Here is a 17,221-nt window from a genome sequence, read left to right as displayed (position 1 = left end):
ATTCTGAAAATTTACAAGAAACTAACCAATGCCATACAGGAGTCTAAAAAACTTCAGACTACAATACCCTGAGTTAATTTTTTTAAAGTTTTCTGTAGGTGTTAAATGGAGAATAAATTGTAATTGTAGTAGTTATATAAAAGCAGAGATCAGTCAAAGTTTCTGCTCAAGTTAATTGAGCAGAATTTTAGCAGGCAGCACACCTCTCAGAAAGACAAAAATGGGATCAATGAAGTTTGAAAGTTAATTTACTAAAATCAATGCTGATTTTATCTTTCTATTTATTTGACACTTAGAAAGCACATGAGGAAATTTTTGCAATATATTTACCCCATTAGTGAAGTATGTCTCTAAAACTTTGAGGCCACAGTCAATGCGCTTTTCATCTGAAGATACCTCATATTCTGCCTGGGGGAATGGAATTGAAAATTTTATTATGTTCAGAGTCACTTGGCATCTGTTCCATGATGATAGGTAAACTTTATCATGAATTAACACAATATTCCTAATATAAAAGGAACAGAAGGCTATAAGGTGAAACATGTATGAAGAATAGTCCTAAGGAAAGAAACAAAGCATATGGAATTTAATCTTTGGAAAACATATAAAACCTAACAATGAGTCTAAATGCAATTACAGAAACTGCATCCTAGAGGTTAAACTAGATCAATTACAATGAAATAGTATTTATGTAGTATTGTAGGACAGAATACTGTCCTACAATACTACATAAATTGTAGTATTGTAGGACAGTACAGATGGAAATTAATCAGGAGTACAATAATCAGCTTTTTCTTCACTGTACTTTTTTCCCTTTATGTGTTATTCTTTGCTTCAGTTTTGGGTAAAACCAGGATAAAACTACTTTCTACAAGCTTATAAATGAGATCTAAACCAAATCCTACATCATTCTTTGAAAAATTGAAATTGACCAGATACAAATTTTCAAAGTTTGTGACTTAGTAACATCTGGTACTGAGATGAAGAAAAAGAGAATTGTGTAACACAGTGCATCTTGCAGATAAACAACTGGCAGCTGAACAGAGCTCCAGAAGTAGCTACTTAAGGAAAAAACCCACAACCAGCAAATCACCACACAGATACTACTACTGAAAAACTCCAAGAACTACTTACTATTAATAATTTTATGGAATAATGTAGAAGCAGACATCAGATGTTACAAGATTTAAAGACAACCCAAAATCTGGGGAAAGATGAATTAGAAAAGAGCAATCTCAAACAGCAATACACACTAGGTTTGTTAGCTGGGCCAACTCAATCAAAGCTCATTTCATATTTCAGGAGGTAAATGCATGCACCTAGAAACAAATACATGGCAGACATCCAGAATGGAGAACTGTATCAAACAAAACAACAGCTGGGCTTACTGGGACAACAGTCATTAGAAACCTCATTGGAAATTACAAGTAATTGATCTAATCAGAAATTATTTGCCTTTATAAAGAAAACTAGAACACTAAAAAATGACAGTTCAAGACTCAAACACACACACAACACTGGAAATAATGGAATTCCTGATTCCAGTTCTGCCATTAATGACAACTAATCAACACTGACTCAAGTCATCACTACTAAGTCATCAACATCTTTTTCTGCTGAGACATCATGGTATCACCCACTTCAGCACGCTACTCAAATCCATCAAACCAAATGCTAGTGTAATTTCTGCTGTTCAATTCCATAATAAAAAATCTAATGGTAAGGAATTCTTCTGCAACTGCTCATCAACCGGAGCAAGTCAGAAAAGTTTATCAACCTAATGCTCAGCAGTCTGCTTAGCACCTTCAACACTAATTTAATACAATTAGTTAGGCATAGTGTTTTAAGTGGATAGTGTAATTTAAAAGGAAGTTTGAGAGGTGGCCTTTCCAAATAATTCTGTTACTTACAGGGAAGTTTGAACTGCCACTGATTCCTTTTCATATGTGAGTAACCCTGTCCCTAGCTAGTGAAATGAGTCACTAGACTGGATAACTAACTCCTCACTTTAAGTTCTGTCACTTACATTCAATTATTTCACAACTCTTCTTTCTGTAAAGCCAAGCTGACTCCAGACTTTTAGGTCACACCTTCCCAAGAACTGGACCTTACCAGACTGAGTATTCAGTACAGGCAGACAACACAGCATTGGTACTACCTTGATTTTGGACTCCTGAAATAATCACACTGCTGAAATCATATTGCTTCATGTAAAAGAGTCAGAAAAATCTATTAACTAAGATGCAAGGTTTTTAAGGCTATGACATTTCATTTTGTGATTTTTTTCCCCCAAAAGAGTAAGTCTAGAATTTCTTTAACATTTTAAAAAGCTAAACTTGGCAAAAGCCAAGGTAAAAAGCACACAGCCTCAGCTTTTGCTTCCTGTATTGCCTTACAAAGAATACCAACCAAAGAAACCCCTCAACCCTTAAAAGATGAGGCTTGCTGAAGTCCACAAAAGGGAATCAGGCTAACTCAGGAACCACCTATAAGAGATAGTAGGCATTTTATCTCACATCCTTGATCAAGACAGGATGCTAGTTTCAGATCATGAGAGTTACCAAAGGTTACCTTGTTTCCCAATAATTAATTGTTCCCTTGTTTCCCAATAAATAATGATTCCCAATAATAATTATTCCCCCTGATTTTTCAAATGGAAGTTGAACAACAAACACAAAAAAGTAAATTGTGAAACCATCCCTTACATCAGATTATCTGAGCTATACCAGTCTTTGTTAATTCACAGAAGTGTTGCAATCCACACAACATTATAGGCTGCATATTTCAAAACAGTTCCAATTTTTCAGTGAGTGAAAAACAGTTACTTCTTAGAGACAGTTTCACCTGAAAATTACATCTGTAGAGCAAGGACACATCTGCCTTACAGTCATGCCTAAAATTCATTCTCTTTTGTGCTGCCAAAGATTTTGCTACTCCTTATCTAAGATATAAGAATTAAAATGTGTACAGAAGTTGTAACCATTAAGGGTAAATCCACAGTTGTCAGTGCATGGCACTCATTAAGGGCTCTGGGTTATATTCACTTCAGGAATGAAAGCTCCACTGTTCTGGATTTCCATTCAATCCATTCAGTCTCCAACTGTCAATCTAGTCTCTGGAATCTGGTGCTCAAACAGCTCCTGGGAGTCACAAAAGTGAAACACACCTGGGGAGTCAGCCCAATTGCACACAGATTCTTTGACAAATATAAACAATTTCACCTATTTGACACTCAAATTCTTTTTCAGCTGATCTAATGCCTCAGTTTTTACTACCAAAGGGGAAGGAAGATCCAGTGAAATAGGAGGCACAGCAATAATCCCATGTACATTCCTTATACCCTGCCTCTTTCAGAGCCATCTTGCATTCCAATATTGTAGCTGGGATGCATGCAAGCAGCAGCACTACCCTACTTCTGTCTTCTTTGGTCATTTGTTCTCTGCATGTAAGAACAAAAATGGCTGGACTGAGAAAACCTGTTCTTTCATCAGCAATCTCAGTTTGAGACTGTATCTTATTGCTCTTGGATTAACTGTGAAGGACAAAGAATCAAAAGCTCTGAGCTGTTCTTCTTTCCTCTTAAGGGCTGTTTTTTGCCTGCCTAATCTCCTCATTACTTTCCCCCTCCCCAATAAGGTTTTGGGCTGAGGATTTTGTGCAAAATATAGCTGTGGGCACACTTCCTTCCTCCCTTGTTCTTCAGCATTAGATATCAAGATGTAAATATATCAAGACCTTTTCCCTTAGTCTCAAAATTTGTTTTTTCTCCTTCCATGGATGGTTCTCTAAATTTCCATCTCCATTATATAGTTTTTAATTAGCATATGCTGTGTAGCCTAGGGCTTCCATGCAAGTTGCAACATCTTTAAGTCTATGTTTATAACATTTTGAAGCCTGAGTATAGCAAGTAATATTCATAATGCAGACATCTTGCAGGATCCAGAAGCCAAGCAGCAGGTCTTCCTAAAATTGCTTCTCTTTCCCATCATGCCCATTTCTATAGCTCAGACCATACAAAGATGGCAGAAACTTCATAGTAAATACTAAACATTTTCCTTTAAGCAACAGACACAGGTTTTTTACATCTATCAGAAGTTACAGCTTTACAATCAGCAAAGACTATGTTTTCACACTATGTTTTCAAGTACATAGCATTAGGAAACAGAGGTGTGTAGAGAAAATTAATAAAATGGTTGTGTCTTAAACAAGCAGGCAGCTAAACCCCACACAGGCTCCCACTCACTTCCCCCCACTAATAACCAGAAGGTCAGAAGTGAGAAATCTTGCAGCTTGAAATAAAGACAGTTTGATAATGCAGAGCTGCAGGTACAAGCAAAGCAAATTAAGAAATTCATTCATTTCTTCCCATTGGTAGGGAAATATTTGGCCATTCCCAGGAAAGCAGGGCTTCACTCTTAAGTATAACAGCTAGCTGGCAAATTCTAACTTCCCCCCTTTCTCTTTTTCCCCCAGCTTTTATTGCTGAGCACAGCACCATATGGTATGGGATAATCTTTGGGCTCTCAGCTGTCCTGGCAGTGTCCACTCTCAGCTTCTTGCACCATCAGCCTCCTCACTTTTAGGGCAGCATCAGAAACACAAAGGCTTTGACACTGTGTAATTCCTGTTCAGCAAGAACTAAAACATCCTTGTTACCAACATTATCTTGGTCTAAAATCCAAAATATAGCACTAAATGAGCTACAATGAAGAAAGTTAACTCTACCTCAGCAAAGCCAGCACAAAAATCCAATATTTAGATACATGAATACATAAGACACTGCCTACTGATAGCCATCATCCATTTCTCACTACTTACCACTGCATCCAGAAATTCAATGCATCTTTTCAAATCTGGTCTAGAATCACAGAACTGTCTGAAGAGAAGTCTTCCTATTGGCTGTTTGTCACAAAGCTGGCTATAGTCTCTTTCTGGAAAAAAATAACATATAAATATCTTTATTTATTTTTTCCTATTGGCTGTTTGTCACAAAGCTGGTTATAGTCTCTTTCTGAAAAAAAAAAAAAACATATAAATATCTTTATTTATTTTTATTTTTGTAGTAGGATAGTCATTACTCCCATGTGAGGTCAGAAAAACATCACTCAAACATGAAGATTTTACATTAACATATTTATCAGAGATACCATAAATATGCAATGATTCCAAAGAATAGTGAAACACTCTTCAGCCACATCTGTATTCTACTGACTATCCCATTTACTAAAAACACACTGAATTATATGCTTGAGGTTAATTTAGGTTAGGGTGCAAAAAGCAACCATACTGTGAAAGATTGTTTGGAAAGAGGGAATACAAGATAATATCAGAAAAGGTTAAAAAAAAAAAACTATTACAAGACATTAAGGAAAAGGGTAAAATATATTACCATCAATTTATGATGCGATTCCTTTTTCTAATTCAAGGTTTTATAAATCTATTCTTTAGGAACAATTTCCTTTAACAAACAAGGAGCTGTGATACACTTTTTATCTTCTCATAAATTTCATTTCCTCATAAATTCTCCATCATATTACAAGTTTAATAGCTTTTTTTTTTTTTTTTTTTTTTTTTCTTTTTTGTATTTTAAAACAAAGCATTTAGAAGCAAGACAGAATCCTTTCCATTAACAGCACCAAACTCTTATCCTTCTCTCTCAAAGGAGAAGCTTTATTCTACAGGACACTCACCGATGGAGCACCGAATACCCTCACAGTGACTGACAGGGGGCAACTTCAGCATCTCTTTCCATTTCTTACTACGCCCACTCCGTTTGCCTAGAAAAAAATATGAATAATATAAAACACAATACTGTGTCAGAGTAAAATTGAACATGACATTAACAGCATAAAATTAGGTCAGTTCTACAGAGATGTTTCAGACTACTTTTCATGCCTAGAAAGAAATCCATCTAGAAGGATATCCAAACCAATAACAAATGTGATACAGAAAACTTTAATGCATTTTTTTAATGCTTCGTGTAAAGTCTTTTCCAAGACAAATATTTCACATTTTGGCTGTGTATGTAGAATATCTCTGCAGAGTAAAGACAAATAGCTAGGTATTTTGAAAATCACAAACAAATCAAAAAAATCATCGAAGATGGAACAAAAAGAAATTTCGAGAATTATATCTGAACCATAGTAAAGAATGCAAGAAAATAAAGTTGAGTAACATAATACCAAGAACAAAGTTCTTAAACACATTTTTCGATAATAAAGTTGTAAATAAACATTCTGTCTTTAAGGGCAGCAATAGTATTAAGAGTAGATCCCACTAATAAATGTGAGGGCATAGCTCAAATACACACTATTTACTCCAGACCATACAAAGATACCAGGAAGAACTTAGCTGTTGTAAAATTGAGATCTTTTCAATGCTTCAGATTACACAGCACTGGTGTTGAATTAGTATTGATTTTTCAGAACTACCACAATGTTTTTTTCAGTTTCTAAAAAAATATATCTGTGCTACATTTTCCATGTTTACATTGAAAACACATTTGTGTTTCAGCACATTACCTCGGCCAATTTAATTTACAGAAGATATGCATACTTATCAAAAAAGCAGAGATAGGAACATTTACACACTTTCAGATCTAAACCATTTCTGTGGAAGAGTAATTTAGTGCTGCAGAAGACTTTAAAAGACTTTACTAAGCTATATGATCAGAAGCATTTCCACATGACAGAGCAGCAGCAAATCTGCACAGAAGCTTTCTCACCATAGCAGAGCAGTACGCACTGCTAACCACAATGGAGAAAAAGGAAGGGAGTTACCCAATGTAACCTGAATAGAAACTAAGCAGCAAAGGGTACCAAACTCTTTCAGAAGTAAATTGTTAGGGTGAAAGGAACTAACATCTTCAGAATAACAAAACGTATGTTCTAAAGCCCCTCTTTACTCAAACGTACATCTTCTTGAACCATTCCACCAATGCAGCTGGACCAGTCCCAGCTTGGTGTACCTTGGTTCATACCAAATTCACACCAAATTTTTTTGGTTCATACCAAATTTATCCTTGCTAACAGGAATATTGATATCTTACTGTGCTGCTGCAACAAAACATTCTCAACTCTGGTATCTCTAGAAAGGTAAAAAAATAAGGAATGAAACGCCTATAAACGTTGGCTTGTGGACATTCTTTGAACCAACACCTACTTTCTAAAAAAATGCCAACTTCTTCTGCATTTAATTTTCTAATAATCACTTTGCAGGTCATTTGCCTTCCATAAAGTTTTAGAACACAAAATACGGAATCTACTTCTCATCCCATATTTCAAGCAGTACCAGAACTAGTAATGAGGCTGTAATTACCAGCATCATTAAAGCAAACTGTGACTATTTTAACAATATATTTTTGATCTTAAAAAGAAGTTGAATATATGCTTGAAGAAAATCAAATCACACAAAACGTAATACCCTTCTAACAGAAATGAACACAACGAAAATCAAGGAATATTAACACAGATAGCCTATACACATACACTGAATAACAAGGCCTGGGTATAGATTATGTGATCATGAAAAACAATGGATAGAAGTGTCAGGTTCAGCCATGTAATACTAACCTGCAAGGTCCACGGAAGTTAAACTGCTTCTGTTAGAAACTTCAGTTAGATCACTGCACTAGAATATGGTATGGCCAAAATATTTAGTTGTTTTATTTCAGCTTTTTTTTTTTAACCTTCAGAGAAATATTTGAAAAATGTATGTAAGGCAATGCAGTTGGCTTATTCATCAGTAAAACCACAACTAGTTGCAAAAAATGAAACTGCTGTAGCCATAACCTATTCAAGTAATAAGAATATGTTTTAAGTCCTCAGATGCACTTCTCAGAGCTACAGAGATCTTCCTTGCAGACCTGATCTGCAGAGCGACTCTCATTTTAGTGAGCACAGTGTTCACTGAACATCATTAAATCAGTTTTCCTTGAGACAATGAATTTGGATTCTGTCATGCAGACTCCTTCTTTACTGACACTGAGATTCTGGCATGGAGTTTTTTGTGCCCCAGCCCTTCTGCCTCTGCAGGGCAAGCACCACGTATCTGAGGCTGCGCAGCACGCAGCTCTGTAGCACTGGGGTGCACGATTGCTACAGCTTCATTCTTGCAAAACTGATTCCACAAACCAGATTGTCAGATACCAGCTGTACTTTCTAAAAAAATGCCAACTTCTTCTGCATTTAATTTTCTAATAATCACTTTGCAGGTCATTTGCCTTCCATAAAGTTTTAGAACACAAAATACGGAATCTACTTCTCATCCCATATTTCAAGCAGTACCAGAACTAGTAATGAGGCTGTAATTACCAGCATCATTAAAGCAAACTGTGACTATTTTAACAATATATTTTTGATCTTAAAAAGAAGTTGAATATATGCTTGAAGAAAATCAAATCACACAAAACATAATACCCTTCTAACAGAAATGAACACAACGAAAATCAAGGAATATTAACACAGATAGCCTATACACATACACTGAATAACAAGGCCTGGGTATAGATTATGTGATCATGAAAAACAATGGATAGAAGTGTCAGGTTCAGCCATAACCTGCAAGGTCCACGGAAGTTAAACTGCTTCTGTTAGAAACTGCCCAGAAAGACTCAATTGTGCATGACACCATACAATCAGTACTTGATAAACCAAACCCAAATTCGTATCACAATGCTGTTTGTAAAATGCGAAATGAACTGTGATATATATCAAAAATACCACCTTCTGAAGCACTGTCGAAGAAAAAAACCCAACCCATTCCAACCCAAAAAAAAGGAGAGGATGGCTAGTGCATTTTACTTCAAGTCTGACACAAAAAGGGTTGTATTCTGCCCAAATATTTGGCCAGTTACTTACAATGTGACCATTATGAACTTCATTTTACAAAAAGAGAACACATGCTACAATGCAACTGAATTCACCATCCCACAGAAGTCAATAAAGGCTACATATAATTTATTAATGATACACAAGAATCAATGCTTAGCATATCAACTAAACCAATGTGCTCTCACTTTTCTCTGAACTGAATGTTCTTGTATTTACAGCAAGTGCAACTGTAAAAGTCTGTAGGTCCCAGTAACGTAAAGAGCCATTTCTGGTAAAAGTTATGGCAGGAGGCCAATTTGTTTGTCACATTATTCCCTAATTGCAAAATCCTTTTCCATTTCTGAGGCAGTTTAAAAGAAGTATCAAATCAAATTATAACACTTGTGGTTTGAAAGTGTCTTAATATTGATTTCAGAGCTTCTATTCTAAATCTCATTCTAAAACACTTCAGATAAAATTCTTCCAGAAAGACCAAGAGCTCACTTTCCAACACAGGAGCCAGAAAGCCATTAGGTTAAGGTGCTTTCTGGTTGACCTCTGTGACTCAGATGAATTACTGATTTTTGCCTCTTTCATAAGGAATCATGGCTAAAAGCAATGTCCAGCTTGAAGCGAACTCATCTTGTACAAAGAGAAGGATGAATGCAACAAGACACTATTACAGTGAGCAGAAACTTCACAAGAACCTTACATTTTCCTTCTCCCCAAATTACTTCTTAGTTACAATTTCAACACTTAACTCTTTCCCCATTTTTGCTTCTTAAAAAGATACATACTAAAGTATGACCTGATCTGCAGAGCAACTCTCATTTCAGTGAGCACAGTGTTCACTGAACATCATTAAATCAGTTTTCCTTGAGACAATGAATTTGGATTCTGTCATGCAGACTCCTTCTTTACTGACACTGAGATTCTGGCATGGAGTTTTTTGTGCCCCAGCCCTTCTGCCTCTGCAGGGCAAGCACCACGTATCTGAGGCTGCGCAGCACACAGCTCTGTAGCACTGGGGTGCACGATTGCTACAGCTTCATTCTTGCAAAACTGATTCCACAAACCAGATTGTCAGATACCAGCTGAGAAATTCATACTAGACCACACCCAGATAAACTCTGAAAGCCTAAGACTGCAACAAGATGACAACCTACAGCACGCCTTTAGTGTATAAATCAAATCAATTGGTTCAAGGAAAAATGCAAAACAATTGATGCAGGAACTCTACATCATCTACACTGAGACACGTGAAAATAAGCTGGGTACATACACTGTCTTAAAATATGTCTTTCCCACAGCAAAGGCAGTTGCAGGCAAGTTTCCTAATAGATTTAAAACTCACATGAATTCAAATCTTCTCCTAGTTCCAGACACATTTTTCTTCAAACAACTCACAATAAGGATTAAAACCTTTCACTAAAAAAAAAAAAAAATCAAAACATTCCTGTTTAACTATAACCTTATGCTATAAAGGCATTTATAAACACTACTCCTTGAGTAACAAATTTTGTCTTTTATTCCCTTATTGGGCAAGATCCACCTTCAAGACACAAACCAGTGTGCAATTAATACCTCAGCTCCTCAGATCAGACCATAACACTGGAATAGCACCAAGTTCAAACCAGAAGACAAGCTCACACATATCATCACTTGAGGAAGGCTGTCATGCTCCCAGTTCTAAAGACAGCTCACAAGGTACTGCTGAGGGGGCTCACAACAACCTTCTCCATTGTGCAGGTCAGATGTATCTTTTTACAAAATACAAGCTTGTATCAACTCAAGCCTGGCCACAGCTTAACAGCTACATTAAACAGAGAGGCAATGCTTTTCTATGGAGAAAGGAGTTTTTTGGTTTTTTTTTTATTGGGTTGTTTTTATTCCCACCCTCACCCCCGACATATGATAAATACAATCTGGCCAGTTCTCAGTAAACTTATGAGAATCACCTGGCTGAAAATTCAGGTTTTGGCAGAAGGTTAGCACCTAACTCACCAGCATTACAAAGGCCAAGGTACTCCTGAATGCAAACAGAAGCAAAAATGCAAGTACTACAATAAATAAACAAAAGATATCTACAGATTACAGATCATTATGGCATTTATAAGATAATAGTCCTCACATTCCTGGATTCAAGTACATGGAGCTGGACTCCAGCAAGGTAATACTGGAGTGCTCTTGCTCATCTGACTATCAAGGCAGTAACACAACAGGCAGTTAAAAGCCCAGCTCTCCCCGTGAACATTTGTGCCGTTTGTTTACGTGCACAATCATTTATTGTTCCCACAGCTAACACCACTCGAACAACTGGTTCTTCACATGGGCTCTCTATCCAGCTCCAGTGATCATGTGCACACGTAGGAATGCCAGAGCACACCCTCTGCACAGCCTCTGCACTTCACCAATTAGGTGCGGAATGGAAAGCTTGTATCAACTCAAGTAAATGTAACTGACCTTAACATTTACTAATTTGTTCTTGAAGTGAAATATTGTAGCATCTCTGTATACATCTGGAGACGTCTCTAACCAGCCAATGAACAGGGTTTACAAGGGGGAAAAAACATCCCGAACAATGCAATTTTACAGACAACAAACAAGGAATTTTTTAGCATGATAGCACACTAAGAGTGCAACAGATATTACAAAAATAAAATTCCTTTAAGCTGATTGTGAAACCTCTATTGTAATTGCCACATTTGAAATAAGCAAAGCAGCAGCATGTATCAATTACTAGACCTCTCGTGTTGTGTTTATTTAGTAAATGTAATTATTTAAGATTCCAGCTTGCCCACATGCATTCTCCTTACAGTTCATTAAATAAAGGACAAAAAGGCAGGCATTGTGCATAATTCTGTACAAACACAGGAAGACATGTTTCCTGCCACAATGAGTTTACAGCAATTTAAAGCACAATGCAATAAGAGTGCAATAGAACATAGGAGGCAAACGAGGGAAGAACTGACAACAATTGAAAGCAACTACAAAACTTTCAGCACTCTCATGTTAAAATCTGTATTTGCTGCTGGTGGACTTTCTGGGTATGAGTGTGCCTTGCTTTCCCACTTGTCCTACCCCTGAAATAATTAAAGAATTTAGTTCAGTTCAATAGCCAAACTGATCTGAGCAATCTCCATAGAATTATCTTCCCCATTACAAACACACACAAAATAGGATGCCTTCCTTGTGTCATCAACACTATCCTGAAATACTACCTTATACTGCAAGCAAAAGTGGGATTTATTTTGCTTCCAGAATTATTTCAATTGCTTTCAAGCCTAGACAGATAAAACTCACTATTTGAGTGGGCTGCTTATTTTCTGTGAAGAATACATCATTAAGATAATTATTCTGAAACAAGTATCTTACAGGATTCACATAAGCCAAACTGTGATCACATTCTGCTACTGAAAGGTTCCTTCCTTCTAAATCCGTCCTTGGACTGCACCTAGCAATTATCAAATCTGCAGGAGCTTACTGTTTCATCTGAAAACCAATTTTGGGAAGAAAACCCCAAACCCAAAACACGCAGCAACATAAGGAAAAAAACCACCTCAAAAACCCACATACCCCAGATTGGTTCATGGATCCAGCTGGCAACTACCTCACCCATTCTGCAACCACAGGCTAGAACCATACAACCAAGAGCTGGGGGGAAATTTATTTGAGGCATGACCTTAATTTAGCCAAAATCAATTATAATATCAGAGGATATTCTATGCCTAACAGCAGACCCAATTCTCATTCCCAAACTGCTCCTGCCATAGCAATATAAATGAATTTTAAAGTGGATGCAAATGGACCAGGTATGTTTAAAATGTACTCTTGGCATAGATCCTCACCTGGAGTAAAGTGCCACTGACTTCAAAGGAATGATGCATCTACCCTTTGGGTGTATTTTTTTGAGACTATTACTTTAGGCAATGAAAAAAGAAAGACTCCTAAGCAGTTTAAAACATACAGGGATTAATTTCTTTCCTTCCCAACATCATAGACTATGTGTGGGATGCTGAAATGAATTCGGGGCTTACATGTACTCAAAGGATTTACTGAGAGTGACTGAAATAAAAACAGAAGATATAAATATAAAGAGAAAAGTGAATATAAAATAAAAATTGGGGGTGGAACTCTTGTTTTTCAGAATAACCTTGTTTATATTTATTATTTCTCTCTATTTATGGGACAAATTCTTCAATATCCTTCAAATTAAACTAATTTCAAATATTTTTCTGCTGGGAAAAAAATGAATATGTTAATTTCTCTGTTCTTGTACACAACTAGAAAACATATTGTTGTACACTACTCTTTCACAGAAATCTGAGTAAGGAGAACATGGACTACCTGGTGTGAAAGCTTGCAATCTCAGCTCATACATCACTATCACTTAACACCTACATGGCTTTGTACCTCTGTTCCTGCACTTCAGCACTTATAAGATCAACTTTGAGTTTGCTTTATAATCTCTTGTTTTTCTACTGAGTCACCTGCGCTTGTTCCACCGTTGGGTTCACCGTAAGAGGAAGTTTTCCCCTTTTTCTTTCCCACATACAGGTCTCTCTCAAAAAGTAATGTATCACAAGAGCAAAGAGCAGGATTGACACAGAGGGTCACTCAACGCTCAGGCAACCCCCCAGGCAACTGGGACAGGGAATCCCAAAACACCTTGCACTGCAGTTTTCCTCTGAAGGCAAATCCCTCCAGGGACAGGCCAGCTTTTGGCAGAAGCAAGTCAACTGAAAAACTGGACAAGGAAAGAAAAACTCCCAGTACAGCTCCCGATTCCTAAGTCTTTCATCCATGGAGTACCAAAGGGTACTTTGTGCCATCATAACATCTTCTAGTTGTAGGTACATTCAAGAATCATACATTATGTTATCACTAACACCCACATGTGCAAAGAACTGGCATTTGATTATTTACCAAGTCACTTTAAGAGGATAAGGAATCCTGATGGCTTCCCTTCTTATCATAAAGAAATTTTGCAGTTGTTACAGAGACATTACAAGTCTTTAATGAAAAGAGATAGGCTTCTGTTAAATGGTGTTTTATTAACAACTGTGAACATCCTCTTAGAGACAAAATTTAAACTTTTGAGGCAGGGGGGAAGCTGGGGTTTTGTATGAACTCAAAAATGGAATTAGTAAACTCCTATAAACAGATATTATCCTCATGCAAATTGAATTAGAACATTCATACCTCTAACGAAATAAGCCAATAGTAAGACTGAGTGAGCAGGTAGATAGTCTAGAAACAGAAAGCAATAGCACTTTATTTTTTATTGTATAGGAGAAGAAAATAACAAGAAGAGATTCATTTTGTCTGAGTTCACTGCTCTCTAATAACATAGATCAAATTTACTTTCTATATATCAAATCAGATCTAAATGGTAGACATGAACCTCACTGTTCAAGGTGTGCTGATTCTGCACATCTACAAATGTAAAACAAATAATACTCACATCCTATCAACATTCACATCCAGAAGTATTAGAGTACCTAAAATTAGAGGAAAATTATGGGTACAAACCTGGTTTATGTGGTCAGGAAAGATTTGGTGCTATTTATTGGGAATTTCTGAATTCCCATTAGGCACTTGTCATACTCTTTAACCAGAAGTGGACAGGTACACATATTTTATTGTTTCTATATTTACAAAATGAAAATGACATATCTCTGGGGTTAAAAGACTTTGTAAGATGTATTCAATGGTACAACCTTTTACTACTCTCATCTTCATCAGAAAAGAGTCTCAAGTTGGACTGCCTCACTGGTTTCTTTTGACATGCACCACAAGTAAAGAGTAAGACAGTAATTTTATTTGCTTGTACAACTGACCAGGTGAACACCTTCTCTCACCTACACTGAGGAGAAGGATTACTGACATGGCTAAAGCCTATACGTGAAAATAAGTGAAGCTGCTATTGTACATTAGCTTTGGATTTTACTTTCTTCCACAAGAAATAATTCTGCACTTTTCCATGCTATCCCACCTCTCCATACACTATAGAGTGTGATAATAGAAATGTGGGAAGGAAAGTAATTTGAAAGTCTGCTCTTCTCTCCCAGCTATGAGGCCCTTTTAGCAAAGAATATATTAAAACATCTATCTCACACACTAACTTCACAAATCCCATTGCCTTGCAGACTATCAGGCACACAAAACCAGAGCTGGGACAGGGATTTTATGGAATGGTCTTGACAGATGGAGTAAACCAGACATTCCCAGACCAGCCAGAGCATGCAACAGATAGAAAACACTTTCATTTCAAGGAGGGTTTTGAAAAATGTGACATAAAAAGTACCCCATGCACAGAGGTTGAGACCTAAAAAGGTGAAAGACCTTCTACCAATTGATCAATGGAGTTCTAGAGTTTCAAAGCCAGAATTCACATTTTTTTGTGCATGCTTACACAACAGAGCCCAGGCCAATTGAAGATACAAAGAGAGTAAAAGATTATTACCATTACTTTTTTAAGTTTCACGTCAGGTAGAACTGATCTTCACATCAGCTGCTCTCAGACTTTCATTTAGTTCATTAAAATATCTTGTTTGGTCAGTTCTACCACTATAATTTATTTTAAACATAGTGAAACCTTAACTAAAGAGCCTGACATTAAGCATCCACTTAAAAGCCTCTGCAGATTACCACTCCACTCTTTGTGGCAAGGGTTTGGGCACAGTAAAGTTTTGAGCCAGATTCCACTTTCCCTTCATTTCTCAGATCACTTCAATGCAAATTCCAAATTCAGGCAGCACCACCACAGACATGTTACCGTCAGTGAAACCAGCCAAAACATGTCCTCTAGTTTGAGGTGGTCTCTTCAGCTAAGGCTGGAAAATGGCCCAAAATTGTGATCACTGTTCTGTTTTTTAAACCCCACTTCAAAGTCAAAAAGCTGATTTTCCTCTCTTGCTGCTTAAGGCAAATTTAACTGGATACACATATGGCGTAAGTGCCAAACCCATTTAGAGTTGGAGGAACTTGCAAAACATACAGAGGCAGATTCTGCTGCTCTTACTCACTTTAAACAGCTCCAGCTTAACTAATGGGACTCCTCAACACAATTAAGACAAGCAGGATCCAATCCAAAAAGAATATGCGCATTTCAAAGTTGAAAAATATACTCTGCACAAAGTACACTGGTAATCCAGGGAGATAGTCAAGTGGCCATTTAATGGACAGTTACATACACGAAAAAGCAGTAGGACAATCTTAGTCTAGGATGTTTTTTTAAACAGCAACCACGTGCTATACTAAAACTAATTAACTATCCAAAACGTTTGTTAGCTGGGGGCAGGAATCTTCAGCTCAAGGTGTTCTGGGGAGTCAAATCCTAAGTGTTAATCTAATGGGAAACAGCACACTTTTGTATTAGGATAATCCAAAATATTCGACTGCAAAGTACAGGTCACATTCTACAGCTACGTCTTTCACAGGCAGGAATTTCAGCAAGATGGAGTGCAAGATTTTTCCAGAGAAGATTTATGTCACTTTATCGTTTATATCCATAAGCATTCATATTTATAAACAAACTGAGAACTTACAGATTAACGACCTTTTTAAAACATCCGGTAAAAACACTATTAGATTTAAGGGGGAAGGAGGAAGGGCTGTTTTTTCAGAAGCAAAGCCACAAGCCGGTAACTCCAAACAGATCCCGCGGGAGGAGCAGGGCAGGTGCCTCAGGGCACTGCCCGGGACTCTCTGCCCGCCCCGGGAGGGCTCCCGCCGCCACCTCGAGGGGTCCCCGCCCCGCCCAGACCCCCTGCCCGGCAGCCTCTCCTCCCTCCCAGCCTCTTCTCCTCCATCACTTCCTCTCCCCCTCCTCGCGGGCCCCTTTACCCCTCACCTCAGACCCTTTTCCTCCCCCAACATACGTCCTCAGCCCGCCCCGCCTCGAACTCCCGCTTCTCCTCCTTCTTCGCCTCGCCCCGCGGCTCTCACCCTCCCGGGCTTTCAGCAGCACCGTGTTGGCCACGATGTTCTCGATTTCCATGGTCGGGGGCTCCTTCCCCTCAGGGCAGCCGGAGCGGGGGCCGCCCCTACAGCCTCCTTCGCCCCCTCCTCCAGCCCCGCCACCGCCGCGGCGCCAAGCCTCGGCTCATCCGGCCCCGGAGGACCTCAGCACTGCGCTCGCCTCTTCCCCATCACCCGCTGCTCGCCCCGGCACCGCGCTCCCCCTCCCCGAGGGCGGAGACGGAGAGCAGGCAGCGCCCTCCCGCCCCGGCCATGGCTCCTCCGCCCGCCTCAGGCAGCACCGCCCCTGCGCTGCCACCCCCTCACTGTTATCGGGACTACAAGTCCCGGCAGGCAGAGCGCGGTATGCTCTGGGGGCACAGGCGCGCGATGGCTCGTGGGGCTGCTGGGATATGTAGTGCGTCAAACCTTCCCCGACCTCTTCCCCA

At 38.4% G+C, this 17,221-nt stretch overlaps 1 protein-coding gene across 3 annotated transcripts in view; it reads right to left on the bottom strand.

Moving 5' to 3' along the window:
* The window catches only part of GRK4 (G protein-coupled receptor kinase 4), a 39,726-nt gene extending 22,688 nt beyond the window's left edge, over positions 1-17,038 (bottom strand). For 2 of the 3 annotated variants that reach the window (XR_005957103.1, XM_041490415.1), the window contains exons 1-4: positions 16,761-17,038; positions 5,691-5,777; positions 4,819-4,931; positions 331-408 (exon numbers count right to left, since the gene is read on the bottom strand). Coding sequence is in view for 2 of the 3 variants with exons in the window: in XM_041490415.1 (XP_041346349.1) it covers positions 331-408; positions 4,819-4,931; positions 5,691-5,777; positions 16,761-16,812 (330 nt within the window). In the remaining variant the exon portion in view is untranslated. The remainder of the gene's footprint in view (positions 1-330; positions 409-4,818; positions 4,932-5,690; positions 5,778-16,760) is intronic. The other variant, XM_041490421.1, reaches the window with a different exon arrangement.
* Positions 17,039-17,221: the final 183 nt, after the last annotated feature.

The sequence above is a fragment of the Pyrgilauda ruficollis genome, unplaced genomic scaffold, assembly GCF_017590135.1.
Source record: "Pyrgilauda ruficollis isolate IOZ18807 unplaced genomic scaffold, ASM1759013v1 scaffold1, whole genome shotgun sequence".
NCBI classification, from domain to species: Eukaryota; Metazoa; Chordata; class Aves; order Passeriformes; family Passeridae; genus Pyrgilauda; species Pyrgilauda ruficollis.
Note: the sequence above shows the minus strand (reverse complement) of the source record. Positions and strands in the feature narration are given on the sequence as shown.